This window comes from Hemiscyllium ocellatum, chromosome 11 (assembly GCF_020745735.1).
Source record: "Hemiscyllium ocellatum isolate sHemOce1 chromosome 11, sHemOce1.pat.X.cur, whole genome shotgun sequence".
NCBI lineage: Eukaryota > Metazoa > Chordata > Chondrichthyes > Orectolobiformes > Hemiscylliidae > Hemiscyllium > Hemiscyllium ocellatum.
The window spans coordinates 103,215,824-103,230,440 of record NC_083411.1 but is presented as its reverse complement, the minus strand read 5'-3'; the positions used below and the strand labels follow the sequence as shown (position 1 = coordinate 103,230,440).

The following is a 14,617-nucleotide window of genomic DNA, read 5'->3' as shown; positions in this document are numbered from 1 at the left end:
AAAATAACCATTTCTTCCCCTCATCCTGTTGCCCTATTTCATGAGCGTTGTGACCCATTTTAGACCCACTTCAACCTCAAAGATACCATCTTGATTCCTCAACTTTATAACATTTCAATCCCTAGCTTCCACTATTACTCTGGATCCTCTGACATTTGTTTTACTTCCTACCTTCCCTCCTTTGGTTACTGGCACTCACTGTTGTGCTGTGTTTGGATCCATTCCTCCTTCCACATTAGTATTGCTGTTCCACTTCTGGACCACCTTCCTTGCTTTCATTTCTTTATTTCTCTATTGTAGTTTTGATTGTGCAAATTGCTTTATATTTTTGAGGCCAGTATTGATATTTAACGCCAAACTATTCCAGATCCTATTCTGTCAAGTGCCTCAATGTATTCTGGATTAATACATATCTATAATATATCTTTGCTATTTTTAAAACCTCCAACATCATTTTTCTTGCTATGCTTATTCCCAAATGTATATTCCAAATATTTTTATTCAAATCACCAGGGCCTGATGATCTACATTGCAGGGTAATAAAGGAAGTGGCCCTAGAAGTTGTCACAAAGCTAGTCCTTTTGTTTTCTCTAAAAAGCTGTTCCTTTTCTCAAGGATACTGTGTCCTTGATTTTTTTTTTCAGAGGGGTCATAAAACCCTTCGGGCTCCGAAGCATCTACTTCGTTAGAGATGAAAAAGGATTTGTTTGTTATGTACACAGGTGAGACTTCAGGCCAAAGTGGTCAGGTTTTAGAAGTGACCTGTGTACTGGACTGAAAGGGGAATGGTCAGCTCTCTAGCTGAGCAGTTCATTCCAGAACTCGTTAGGAGTTCAGCTGTGTGGAAACAAGCTGCTAAACTTTCCTCTCCTTCTGCCCTTCTAACTTCAACCTGTAAGCATTTGTTTCATTTTTACTGTGTTTCCGGGTTTGCTTTTTGGGACTGTTGTAATTGGAACAGCATAATTGAGTCTAGTTTGGATAGACTGAGTTCTGTAGGGGGTCTTTATTATGTTTGTGTTTCATTGTGTAATTTTGTGAATAAATTTTTGTTTTCAATCCTGGCAGTCAACCTAGCTAACTTACTCCGGGTAATTTTCATCGTACTGAAACAAACTGCACTGTTATGGTTTGGGCTGCCTGCTTAAGAATGTTTTGAGTGGTCTGCCCTAGTCTATAACAAAATATTGGATGTTTTGGAATCTTCCAAAATTCCATCACCTCTGAAACACTTCCTACAGATTTGAAGATGACAAGTGCAGTCCCATTCTTTTAAAAAGAGAGGAAGAGAAAAACAGAATTACAGACCAGTTAGCCTAACATCAGTAGAGGGGAAAATTCTGGAGTCTATTATAAATGATAACATTTAGAAAGCATTAATGGGTTTGAACAAGGCCAGCGTGGGTTTATAAAAGGGAAATCAAGCTTAACAAATCTGTAGATTTTTGAGGATGAACCTAGTAGAGTAGCTAATGGAGAACCAGTGGATGTGATCTATTTAAAATTTCAGAAGGTATTGGATAAGTCCCTTAGATTAATTGTCCAAATAGAGCACCCAAGCTAGGGCGTAGTATATTTCGCATGCATCCAGGATTTGTTGCCAAATAGTGTAGGGGAATAAATGGGTCATTCTCAGAGTTGGCTGGTTGTGACTACTGGGGGCATCTCCAGGATCAGTGGAGGGCCTCAGCTGTATGGATGAGGGAACCAAATGCAACATTTCCAAGTTTGCTAATTATGCAAAACTAGGGTGGATTGAGAGTTGAGGAAGATGTATGGAGGCTTCAATGTGATTTAGACAAGTTCAGTGAGTAAGCAAACACACGGCAGATGCATGACATGCTCAATGTCAAGTTTCACACTTTAGTGTGAAAAACAAAGGAAGAATATTATTAAATGGTGATATTTTGGGAAGTCATACAAAAGGGATCTGGGTTTCCTTATACACTAGTCAAGGAAAGTAGATAGGTAAGTGCAGCAAGCAACTCAAAAGGCAGATGCTTTATTGGCTTTCATTGCAAGCGGATTTGAGTTCAGAAGTAGGGCTGTTGTACTGCAGTTGCACAGAGACTTGATAAGATCACCTCTGGAGTATCGCATCAGTTTTGGTCTCCTTACACAAGAAAAAAAACCTTGCAATTGAGGGAGTACAGTGGAGGCTCACTAGGCTGATACTAGAGATGGCAGAATTGTGCTATGAGTGTAGATTGGTTTGACTAGGCCTGTATTCACTAGAGTGTGGAAGGATAAGCGGAAATATGATTGGAGAGTGCAAAATTCTAGTAGGGTTGGACAGATTAGATGTAGAGAGGATGTTTTCTCTGATTGTGTCCCTTGGTTTTAGATTCCCCAGTCTCAGGACACTGGGTAGAGTTTTAGAACGGAGATGAAGAAAAGACCATTCATTTAAATGGTAGTGAACCTGTGAGCTGCTTTACCACAGCTTTACCTGTGAGCTTCTTTACCACAGCTTCTTTACCACTAGTTTGTGGGAGGCCAAATCACTGAATATATTCAAAGTTTTTTTTTAAACAAGTTGTCAACAAGTAAGGCGAGAAAGTGGAAATGTAGCAATGAGATAGAAGATCAGCTATGAACGTATTGAATGTAGGAGCAGACATAAAGGGTTGAATGGCCTACTCCTCCTGGTTTATGTGCTTCTTGACAATCAAAGGCACATTTGATACACTTTAAAAGCCCATTCTACAGATTTTTGTGTTTCTCTCCAAGTATATTTTGATTGGGCACATCACAGTTAAAAATCTATTCTGAGATCCTCACACTGAAATTACTGATTTGAATATTAGGCAGACTTCTTTCTATGAACGTGCACGTCTTTGTGGTTGGCTTTAAAAATAATTTAGTATGCCAAGTGGAGAAATGTGAAAATCTGCCCCATGTACCTCTTATTTACTATTGGTGCCACCAATGGCTATCTACTGGTACCATCAAGATTAAGTTACACATTTAAAGGCTTTGCAAATTAGAATACTTCCCATTTCATTTAATTCATCAGAAACTTATTGCCTGGCAACTATTGTGAATAGCTGAAAATGTGTTGCTGGAAAAGCGCAGCATCCAAGGCCCTCTGATGCTGCACTTTTCCAGCAACACATTTTCAGCTCTGATCTCCAGCATCAGCAGTCCTCACTTCCTCCTAGAACTATTGTGAATATACTTATATATTCAGAAACATTCCAATCCTGTTGGATTTGATTAACTGTAATAATAAATTATAATATGTATTTTCTTAATAGCTACTCCAATTGGCATTGACTCCATCCACACTCACTCAGGTGTGGTGTGTCATGGTTCGTTCTTATTCAATGATTTTTACCACTTATTGCAACATGTTGGTGCATTCTCAGTAAGCCCCAAACTTCCTTTGAGTGGTCTTTACGAACAGTGACAACAGTTTACTTTTGTGCCTTTACTTTGTGTCAAATTTTTATAGTTGGCATAGCAATGTCCAATCCACTGTCACAATGTACGTTTTGTTTTATCTCTGATGTAGGGCATGGCGGACTGAATTACTGAAGGAAGCGTGCATTCTGGTAGCAGTTTCTGTTGAGCATAATGCAGTGCCCCTGGAAGGTGGTGTGAGAGCAGTAGTCCTGAATTCGCAATACCTGGTTGAGGCTTGTGGCCCAGGCCGGTCTCGACTCACGTACATCTCCAGGACAGACCTGAGGTTTGTGTTTCACATTATTCCTTCCATTCTGATATTAAACTATGCAGGGACGTGAGCATCAATCGAGAGAGAGCTGTCCTGGTGGCGCTCATTCTTAGGCACTGGGGTTACCCTTCAAGCAGATCCAAGTACATTAGTTGATTAAGCTTAAAGAATTCTCGTGGGATACTAAATGGAGCGAAAGATGCACTGTCTCTAACAGCTATTGTGATCAACTGAAAACCTCAAAGTCTAATTTTGAATTAAATTCTGAGATATTTGTCTCCTGTTAAGATCATTTTTCTCCTTGGGTATGGGTCATCAAACACTTCTCATGAATATTCCACTCCAGTCAGCTGCTGAATCAAGCAGCTTCTGTTTTGATCTGTGTATTGTGTTGCATAAAGTAGATTGTATTCTACAAAGCTGGAGTTTGATATGGACCTTTTCATGGTATAGAAATGTTTAATTCCTTTCATTTCAAGTAAGTACACCTTTACACAAACGTTTAGAATCACTTGTTTGGAATATAAGTGACAGCGATTAGAGATGTTTCAAATCAAGCTGAATATTATAATGGGAGAGTTATGTTACTGATTTGGTTTATTGTCATGTGTACATAAGTACAGTGAAAAGCATTGTTTACGAGCAGTACAGGCAGATCATAGCAAAGACATACAGATCATAGGATGGAAAAAGATTTGACAGGCATACAAATTACATCACACAAGAGGTGTGTTAGGCGTGATCAACTTGCTAGGAGATTAGCAAGATCAGCGTTATTTGAAGTTCGAGTGTCCATTCATCAGTCTAATAATGGCAGGGGAGTAACTGTTCTTGAACGTGTGTGTTCAAGCTTCTGTATCTTCTGCCTGATACAGGTTATAGAAGAGCTTTACTGGGGTGGGATGGGTCTTTTGATGAAAATTTTTCCAAGGGAATGGTCTGGGTAAATGGAGTCCATGGATAGGAGGTTGGCTTCAGTGATCTGGGCTGTGCACACAACCTTCTGTAGTTCTAGTTCCTGGGCAGAGTGATTGCCATACCAGGCCATTATTCACCCGGTCAGTATGCTTTCTATGGTGCATCTGTAAAACTTCGTGAGGGTCCTTATGAACATGCCTGAATTTCCAGAGCTGTCTGAGGAAGAAGAGACATTCTTATGCCTTCTTTACCATTGCATCTATATGGGCTGAATATTTTTCTTTTTCTTGTTGTTGACTTTTCTTCTTATTTTCTTTTTATCTGTCAGGGGTCGGACTCCAGAATGGTATAACAAGGTCTCTGGGTACCTCTGCGCAGTAGAAGTTGCGAGGATACGGGATTCCTTCCTGCCACCAAACTCACGCGGTGTACATCTGCAATGAGCTAATACTACAAGCAAGAGAAAACTGTATTTAATGAATATTCACTCTTCACAACTGTCACTAATCTGTGTCTTCTATCTATTCTAACTGGACAAGATGCATCATGAGAGGTCCAGATGAAGATGGATCTTCAGCCCATTCAGCATTATATTTACAATATACCAGACTTTCTGTCATGCCTTCATAGTACCCAACTGTTGGTTTAATATGTCCGGTATCCTGGTTACCACCATGCTTTTGTGTAAAGATATCATGCGTGACATGGGACTCAATAAGTAATTGTTATTTGATAATTAGATTTTAGCAGTAACACACTAATGAGTTGGTGAGATACATTAAAAATGACATTGTTCTTCTGTCCAGTGTCTTGGTTTTAATCTTTTGTATGGCTTTAATTCATTAACTGCTGTGACATTCTTGCACCCATAGATCTGGGGTAAAGAAAGAAGTTATTTCAATTTGTGCTCAGTTGTTGAAAGTAAACCAGCCCAAAAGTCTATAAATCTGTTCACTGTGATATTGTCAACCAACACATTCAACTAGAAGGACAGATAAATGCAAGGAAATATCTTGGAATTTGGAGTCGAGACCCTTAAACAATGGAATAAGGAAACGAGAGGTGTATGAGTGTTGACTTTCAGAGAAGTGTTTACTGTGTATGGGGAAGTGCTGGGGATGTTGATGGGAGCATGTGATTTGGTTGTGGAGCTGAAATGGAATGGTGTTTTTAGGAAGTTGTGTGGGTTGCTGCTGACTGGCCTGCAAATAGGTTCTTTCAGTGGCAAGAATAAACATTTAAACCATTTGAGGTTATTTTATTAAACTTCATGCTCATACCTGATCTTGTGTATTGTTGTAGCATACTACATTGACTTGCTGCACAAATAAGAGTGCAGTGTCCTTGTACTGTGAAAATACCTAGCATTTATATAGACAATTTCTTGCCTTATTTACATAAAACAATCTTGGAGCTGGAAATCAGAGGAAGACTATCTCATTGGCAATCTGATAAATCTAGTTTGTTCCCTTTCCAATTGGCTGTGAGAAGATGCTGTAAGGGAGTGCAGGGCTACATTTTGACCGGAGAGGTCATGATGATTCTGCCGATATATATCTGACCAGAGATGGCAACTGTAGACATACTTCATTCTTTTGCAATGCACTAGACCCCTTTCATAAGAGGGCATTGGTGGAACGTCTATGTGATTGCCCTCCTCTTATTTCTCTGCTTTGAATTTGTTATTTTAATTATCCAAATTTTATTTTGTTTTAAGTAGTTTGGATAGGTCATTCCACTCTAGGTCTTTGAGATGACAGTTCTAGCATCCCAGTGCTGGTTTAACACCCTTATAGTTCCAATTTAATATTATTTTCCATGATACAATCCTTGTAATATGGCAGTTTGTGTATTAACTTTGTTTGGGGACTTTTAGCACCATGCAAGGGAAGAGCTTGATGCATCTTGGTTGATTGGTTACCTAACCCAGTGGTTATGCCAGTATATGAACATTACTGATTATTACCAGAATAACCAAGATAAACATAATCCTCAATTTCCATTTAGTAAAAATACAATTTAATTAATAGATATAAAAAAGTCCCATATAGTTCTGTTTTTGAAAAAATGCAGTTTAAAACTTAAACAACCCTTTGACCTACAAATAAGTGAATGCATTTAATTTAAATTGGTGCATGTTGGAGTATTCGTATTTTCTTTTGCATGGTGCTATTTATGGTCAAAGTGGATACTTGTTATTACAAGGTGCTTTGATTTCAGACTTGCAGCTGGTCACTGTAATATTAGAAGTAAATTGGCATTTATGTTTGCATGGTTTTGATGTATAGATTGTGTTGCTCTATAGCTCTGTTAGTAGTTGCATCTCTGGTCCAGCATTCTCAGTTGGCATTGGCGACACCAGTTGGCCTGATTGCCATAAATTGAACAATTCTTCAGCTTTCAGAGTGGAATGGTAATTTGGCTGGAATGCTCATATTTAACATTAACTGCTAGTTGTTACATTATATTCAGTCACACTTTTTTGCACAGCAAAACTTTAAATACTGTTAGCTTTGTCTATGATTCATATCTCTGCATTGTTTAACTCTTTCTTTTGACTTGAAGGAGCCTTGTTGAAGGAGGAGAAGTTGGTGACCATATTTTAGCTATCAGATTCTTTTAAAAGCTGGAGTGGTCATATCTTCAATTAATAAATCCAATTTAGTTGATCGTTACAATCCCAATTTTTAGAGATTAGAAGAAATTGTTTTATTTTAGAGTTTGAATGGACTCTTGCTTGAATTTTATTGAACTATAGGTGAAACAGCGTCACGTTTAAATTGTTAAAGAAGCAAAACTAAACATCCTCGCCAGGAATCTTGACTCTTCAATTGCCACATTTCATCTTTATATTTCTTCCACATATCACTTACTTATTGTGAAATTTTTGCTTAATCACAAGAATAAAATTGGGGGCAGTTATAGGATTTTGATCACTGTCAAAAGACTTTTGCAGATGTGATTTTCTTAAAAATTGAATGTAGTTGGCCTCCAGGCCTAGACTAAAAGAAATATGACAAGTAGTTGAGCCGTGTTGTGACAGAAAATGTGAAAAATTAGCATTTTATAGCAATTCTTAAATTGACTGAATCTTGTGATGCATCTATGAGCTACAAAATGACCAAACGCATCTCAGGATTAACAAAGTTGATCTTTTGAGTACGGTAGAGATAAGCTTTTAATCTGTGTTGAAAGAAAGGTATACTCACTTTAAAGGATGAAATGTGCTAGTCATGGGAAGCTGGAAGAGGAAGGATGTGGGAAAGGAAAGAAATAATCAAAACAATGTGTGATGTGAGGATAAAAGATCTGCAATCCAGATGTATTACTGCAACAAACTGCAAAAACTATGCAGGTAAAAACAATGACTGCAGATGCTAGAAACCAGATTCTGGATTAGTGGTGCTGGAAGAGCACAGCAGTTCAGGCAGCATCCAAGGAGCAGCGAAATCGACATTTCGGGCAAAAGCCCTTCATCAGGAATGTAAAAACTATATATCTTCATGAACAGAAGTGTTGCTTAAAAAAAAATCACTAGTGAGTTGAGCATAAGGGTTTGGATTGAGTCTCTACGTATCATCATCTTTTGATCAAATGTTAAGTTCTGTTAAAAAGCAAACTGTAAGAATCATTGATCTGTCAAACCAAGAAATATAATTATAAAGAGACATGATGTTGTATAAATAGTTAAATATTCTGGAATTCTCTCTGGTTCCAAAAGTGAATTAATGCAATTAAAGGCAAAATACTGCAGATGCTAGAAATCTGAAATGGACAGAGAATGCTAGAGAAACCCAGAAGTTCTGGCAGGGTACCAGAATCATGCTAGACATGAAACGTTAAATGTTTCTCTCTCCACAGATGCAGCCAAAACTGCTGAAATTGTCCAGTATTCGGTGTTTAGTATTTAGACAGATCATTTCATCAGGAGATGGGATGACAGATAGATAGGCCATAATAAAACATTTTAAGGTTTGCAGAAGCTTCAAATATGCTGGCAGAATCATATTTTTCAATTTTTTTTCAAATCCGTTTTTCAATTCCTGATATCTTGTATTCCAAACTCCCTTCTCTGACCTCTGAAATTGCTCATTGTTCCAAGTAAGGTGTTTGGGGAAAAAAAAAGGGCTTTGTGTGTGGGGATGGCAGAGAATATGCTATTTGAATAACATTACTGGACTGCTTATACAGGACAGTGCTTTAGGTAAACAGCCTAATCCATCATGAGTATTTTGGAAATCACAGATGTATTTTATATAATTTTCCATTCATTACAATCAAAGGTTGGAAAAATGTGAAGATCAACCCTCAATATAGTTCTACCTTTGTGTTTATTAAGGCATTGTATTCTCATGTTGAGAGAATGGACATGAAGAATGCATATGTACACAAGTTCTTGTATGTTAAATTAATGGATATTACCAGTGCCCAGCGCATTATTGTAGGACAAATGTGTGTGACTGAGTATTCATGGATTGGAAGACCTTGAGGGATGTAGAATGGCACAGGTTCTATTTAATATTGAGTATTTTTGATCTCAGGTATTTAACTTGTTGAGTTTTTGTTGCCAACTGTACATATTGTATTTCTATAAAATCTGTCCAATGTGAAACATTTGTATGGATTTTTTAAAAAAGGCATATTAAAATTATATTTTTCTTGACAATTTGCCCAATGTACAGATCATTTTAATAAATATTACTTCAGGTTAAAATGTCTGAAATGTTTTGACTAATTTTAAGTGAGCCCTCTGACCCTGCCATAATATAGTTGGCAACATTCTTAGCCAGATCTGTGTGGTGCTATGGGGACAACAGTAATCCTGTCATAGGCAAATAAAATTAGCCAGGAATGCAGCTTTCTTTGCTCTGCACTGTTCAATGTCTTAAAACAAAGACAAATCACAGTCCATTCTAATCTCTTCTTTATAGTCTTTTATTTGTATCTTCCATCTCCATGGGAGATACGTTTGACTTAGTGCAATGGCAAATAGTTTAACACTTTTTTTTCCCCCTTTCAACACTTCTGCTGTCAAAATTATCAAAAGTCCTTCCTACTACAACTAAGGCTTTAAAATTCAATAATTGACTTCACCGTGCTTTACTTCTATGGCCTTTGGCCTTTTGACCTCCGTTTCACAATGAAAATAAAGTCCAGTCCTGGTCAAACAGTCAATTAATATTGAAGTTGAAAAACAAGCTTGTAATCCTCATTGAGTTGCCCTGAAAAAGGTTATGAACGGTTGTTGCCCTGCGCTCTCTGCTCTGAACGATTGTTGCCCTGCGCTCTCTGCTCTGAACGATTGTTGCCCTGCGCTCTCTGCTCTGAACGATTGTTGCCCTGCGCTCTCTGCTCTGAACGATTGTTGCACTGCGCTGTCTGCTCTGAATGAGGTTTCCAGCTTGCCTTGTTAGAGAAGCTTCTCCCTGTCTTTTGATTGTAAAGATGATATTGAGTTGGAGTCTGGTGTGGGCATTCTGGAGGAGTTCCCATTGCATTGACACAGCCAATAACCAGTATGATAGTGAACAAAGGTAGATCCAGTGAAGGTCTTCACGAGGACAAGTGTAGGATTCCTTTGGCATCAGCAAAGATACACATTTGAAATGTAAAGGTTCACTCCCTTACCCAAGGGTCAGGGAGGTTTGCCATTGCAGTTGGGTATGATTCCTGGAAAACTCAATTTACCTCCCAATGGTAGGCGAACATAAGGGTGTCCAGTAAATATACCAGACATTGGAGATTTTTGAAGTGCTATTTATTACAGCCTGACCTATGGGAGAATTGCCCATCCACTGTCGTCACAATTTTCAGTGAGATTAACACTGGGCATGTGAAAGAGCTCTGCTATTGTCAATTCAGAAAGAAATCTTGGGATGTTTATCTGCACAACTTTCCAATGTACCAGGGAACTGTAATGTTATACAATGTGTAAATTTACAGCAGAGAAATTAGATTCATTTACAGTTCAAAGTATTTAATTTCACTTAGTCATAGAGATGTACAGCACGGACACAGACCCTTCATTCCAACTTGTCCATGCCAACTAGATATCCCAACCCAATCTAGTCCCATCTGCCAGCACCATATCCCCCCCCCCCCCCCCCAAAACCCTTCCTATTCATATACCCATCCAAATGCCTTTTAAATGTTGCAATTGTACCACCCCCCCACTACTTCCTCTGGCAGCTCATTCCATTCACGTGCTACCCTCCGCTTGAAAATGTTACCTCTCACCCTCAGAACGTGCAGCCCTCCACTCCCTCCGCTCCAATCCCAACCTCACCATCAAACCCGCAGACAAGGGAGGCGCGGTGGTAGTTTGGCGCACTGACCTGTATACCGCTGAAGCCAAACGCCAGCTCGCGGACGCCTCCTCTTATCGCCCCCTTGACCACGACCCCACCTCCCACCACCAAACCATCATCTCCCAGACCATCCAGGACCTCATCACCTCAGGGGATCTCCCATCCACCGCCTCCAACCTCATAGTCCCACAACCCCGCACCGCCCGTTTCTACCTCCTGCCCAAAATCCACAAACCTGCCTGCCCCGGCCGACCCATTGTCTCAGCCTGCTCCTGCCCCACCGAACTCATCTCCCAATACCTCGACACGGTCCTGTCCCCTTTAGTCCAAGAACTCCCCACCTACGTTCGGGACACCACCCACGCCCTCCACCTCCTCCAGGATTTTCGCTTCCCCGGTCCCCAACGCCTTATTTTCACCATGGACATCCAGTCCCTGTACACCTCCATCCCCCATCACGAAGGACTCAAAGCCCTCCGCTTCTTCCTTTCCCGCCGCACCAACCAGTACCCTTCCACTGACACCCTCCTTTGACTGACTGAACTGGTCCTCACCCTGAATAACTTCTCTCTTCAATCCTCCCACTTCCTCCAAACTAAAGGAGTTGCCATGGGCACCCGCATGGGCCCCAGCTATGCCTGCCTCTTCGTAGGATATGTGGAACAGTCCATCTTCCGCAACTACACTGGCACCACCCCCCACCTTTTCCTCCGCTACATCGATGACTGTATCGGCGCTGCCTCGTGCTCCCACGAGGAGGTTGAACAGTTCATCAACTTTACTAACACCTTCCATCCCGACCTGAAATTCACCTGGACTGTCTCGGACTCCTCCCTCCCCTTCCTAGACCTTTCCATTTCTATCTCGGGCGACCGACTCAACACAGACATCTATTATAAACCGACTGACTCCCACAGCTACCTGGACTACACCTCCTCCCACCCTGCCCCCTGTAAAAACGCCATCCCATATTCCCAATTCCTTCGTCTCCGCCGCATCTGCTCCCAGGAGGACCAATTCCAACACCGCACAGCCCAGATGGCCTCCTTCTTCAAGGACCGCAGATTCCCCCCAGACGTGATCAACGATGCCCTCCACCGCATCTCCTCCACTTCCCGCTCCTCCGCCCTTGAGCCCCGCTCCTCCAACCGCCACCAAGACAGAACCCCACTGGTTCTCACCTACCACCCCACCAACCTCCGCATACAACGTATCATCCGCCGCCATTTCCGCCACCTCCAAACGGACCCCACCACCAAGGATATATTTCCCTCCCCTCCCCTATCAGCGTTCCGCAAGGACCACTCCCTTCGTGACTCCCTCGTCAGATCCACACCCCCCACCAACCCAACCTCCACTCCCGGCACCTTCCCCTGCAACCGCAGGAAATGTAAAACTTGCGCCCACACCTCCACACTCACTTCCCTCCAAGGCCCCAAGGGATCCTTCCATATCCGCCACAAGTTCACCTGTACCTCCACACACATCGTCTATTGCATCCGATGTGGCCTCCTCTATATTGGTGAGACAGGCCGCTTACTTGCGGAATGCTTCAGAGAACACCTCTGGGCCGCCCGAACCAACCAACCCAATCACCCCGTGGCTCAACACTTTAACTCTCCCTCCCACTCCACCGAGGACATGCAGGTCCTTGAACTCCTCCACTGGCAGAACACAACAACACGACGGCTGGAGGAGGAGCGCCTCATCTTCCGCCTGGGAACCCTCCAACCACAAGGAATGAACTCAGACTTCTCCAGTTTCCTCATTTCCCCTCCCCCTACCTTGTCTCAGTCGGTTCCCTCAACTCAGCACCACCCTCCTAACCTGCAATCCTCTTCCTGACCTCTCCGCCCCCACCCCACTCCGGCCTATCACCCTCACCTTGACCTCCTTCCACCTATCCCACCTCCATCGCCCCTCCCCCTAGTCCCTCCTCCCTACCTTTTATCTTAGCCTGCTTGGCTCTCTCTCTTATTCCTGATGAAGGGCTTATGCTCGAAACGTCGAATTCTCTATTCCTGAGATGCTGCCTGGCCTGCTGTGCTTTGACCAGCAACACATTTGCAGCTGTGATCTCCAGCATCTGCAGACCTCATTTTTTACTTGAAAATGTTTCCCCTTAGGTCTCTTTTACATCTTTCCCCTCTCACCCTAAACTTATGTCCTCAAGTTCTGGATTCCCCCACCTCCGGGAAAATACTTTATCTATTTACCCTATCCATGTCCCTCATGATTTTATAAACCTCTATAGGGTCACCTCTCAGCATTCCACGCTCCAGGAAAAAACAGCCCCAGCCTATTCAGCCTCTCCCTGTAGCTTGAATCCTCCAACCCTGGCAACATCCTTGTCGATATTTTCTGAACTCTTTCAAGTTTTACAACATCCTTCCTATAGGAAGATCAGAATTGCATGCAATATTCCAAAACTGCCCTAACCCATGTCCTGTACAGTTGCAACATGATCTCCCAACTCCTGTACTCAATAGTCTGACCAAGAAAGGAAAGCATACCAAATATCACCTTTACGATCCTATCTATCTGTGAATCCACTTTCAAGGAGCTACGAACCTGTGCTGCTTGTTCAGCAACACTCCCTAGAGTCTTACCATTAAGTGTATAAGTCCTGCTATGATTTGCTTTCCCAAAATGCAGCGCCTCGCATTTATCTAAATTAAACTCCATCTGCCACTTCTCAGCCCATTGGCCCATCCGATCATGATCCTGTTGTAATCTGAGGTTACCTTTGCTGTCCACCGCACCTCCAATTTTGGTGTCATCTGCAAACGTACTAACTATACCTCCTATGTTCACTTCTCGAACATTTTAATAAATGATGAAAAGTAGAGGACCCGGTACCAATCCTTGTGGAATTCCACTGGTCACAGGTCTCTATCTGAAAAACAACCCCCCACCACCACCCTCTGTTTTCTACCTTTGAGCCAGTTCTGTATCCAAATGGCTTGTTCTCCCTATATTCCATGAGATCTAACCAGTCTCCCATGGTTGCCTTTGTCGAACGCCTTACTGAAGTCTATATAGATCATGTCCCCACCCTGCCCTCGTCAATCCTCTTTGTTACTTCTTCAAAAAAAAACTCTATCAAGTTTGTGTGTGGGAAATCCTGTCTCACAAAGCCATGTTGACTATCCCAAATAAGTCCTTGCCTTTCCAAATATATGTACATCCTGTCCCTTAGGATTCCCTCCAACAACTTGACCACCACTGAGGTTAGACTCACTGGTTTAGAGTTCTTTGGCTTGTCATTACACCTTTCTTAAACAGTGGCACCACGTTAGACAATCTCCAGTCTTTCAGCACCTCACCGGTGACGATCAATGATAGAAATATCTCAGCAAGAGGCCCAGCAATCACTTCCCAGCTTTCCATAGAGTTCTAGTTTACACCTGATCAGGTCCTGGGGATTTATCCACTTTTATGTGTTTCAAGACATCCGACATTTCCTCCTCTTTAATATGGACATTTTTCAAGATGCCAGCATCTACATTCAATATCTTCCATGTCATTTTCCACAGTAAACACTGACGCAAAATACTGGTTTTAGTATCTCCCCCATCTCCTGCGGCTCCACACACGGGCTGCCTTGCTGAGGGGCCCTATTCTCTCCCTAGTTACCCTTTTGTCCTTAATATATTTGTGAAAGCCCTTTGGATTCTCCTTAATTCTATTTGCCTAAGCTATCTCATGTCCCTGT

General features: G+C 41.7%; 1 protein-coding gene across 3 annotated transcripts in view; it reads left to right on the top strand.

The window, feature by feature from the left end:
• The window catches only part of stard8 (StAR related lipid transfer domain containing 8), a 215,053-nt gene extending 205,793 nt beyond the window's left edge, over positions 1-9,260 (top strand). For all 3 annotated transcript variants that reach the window (XM_060832773.1, XM_060832771.1, XM_060832772.1), the window contains 2 exons: positions 3,515-3,691; positions 4,923-9,260. In XM_060832773.1, the coding sequence (XP_060688756.1) occupies positions 3,515-3,691; positions 4,923-5,037 (292 nt within the window). In that variant the 3' untranslated portion in view covers positions 5,038-9,260. The remainder of the gene's footprint in view (positions 1-3,514; positions 3,692-4,922) is intronic.
• The last annotated feature ends 5,357 nt before the right edge of the window (positions 9,261-14,617 follow it).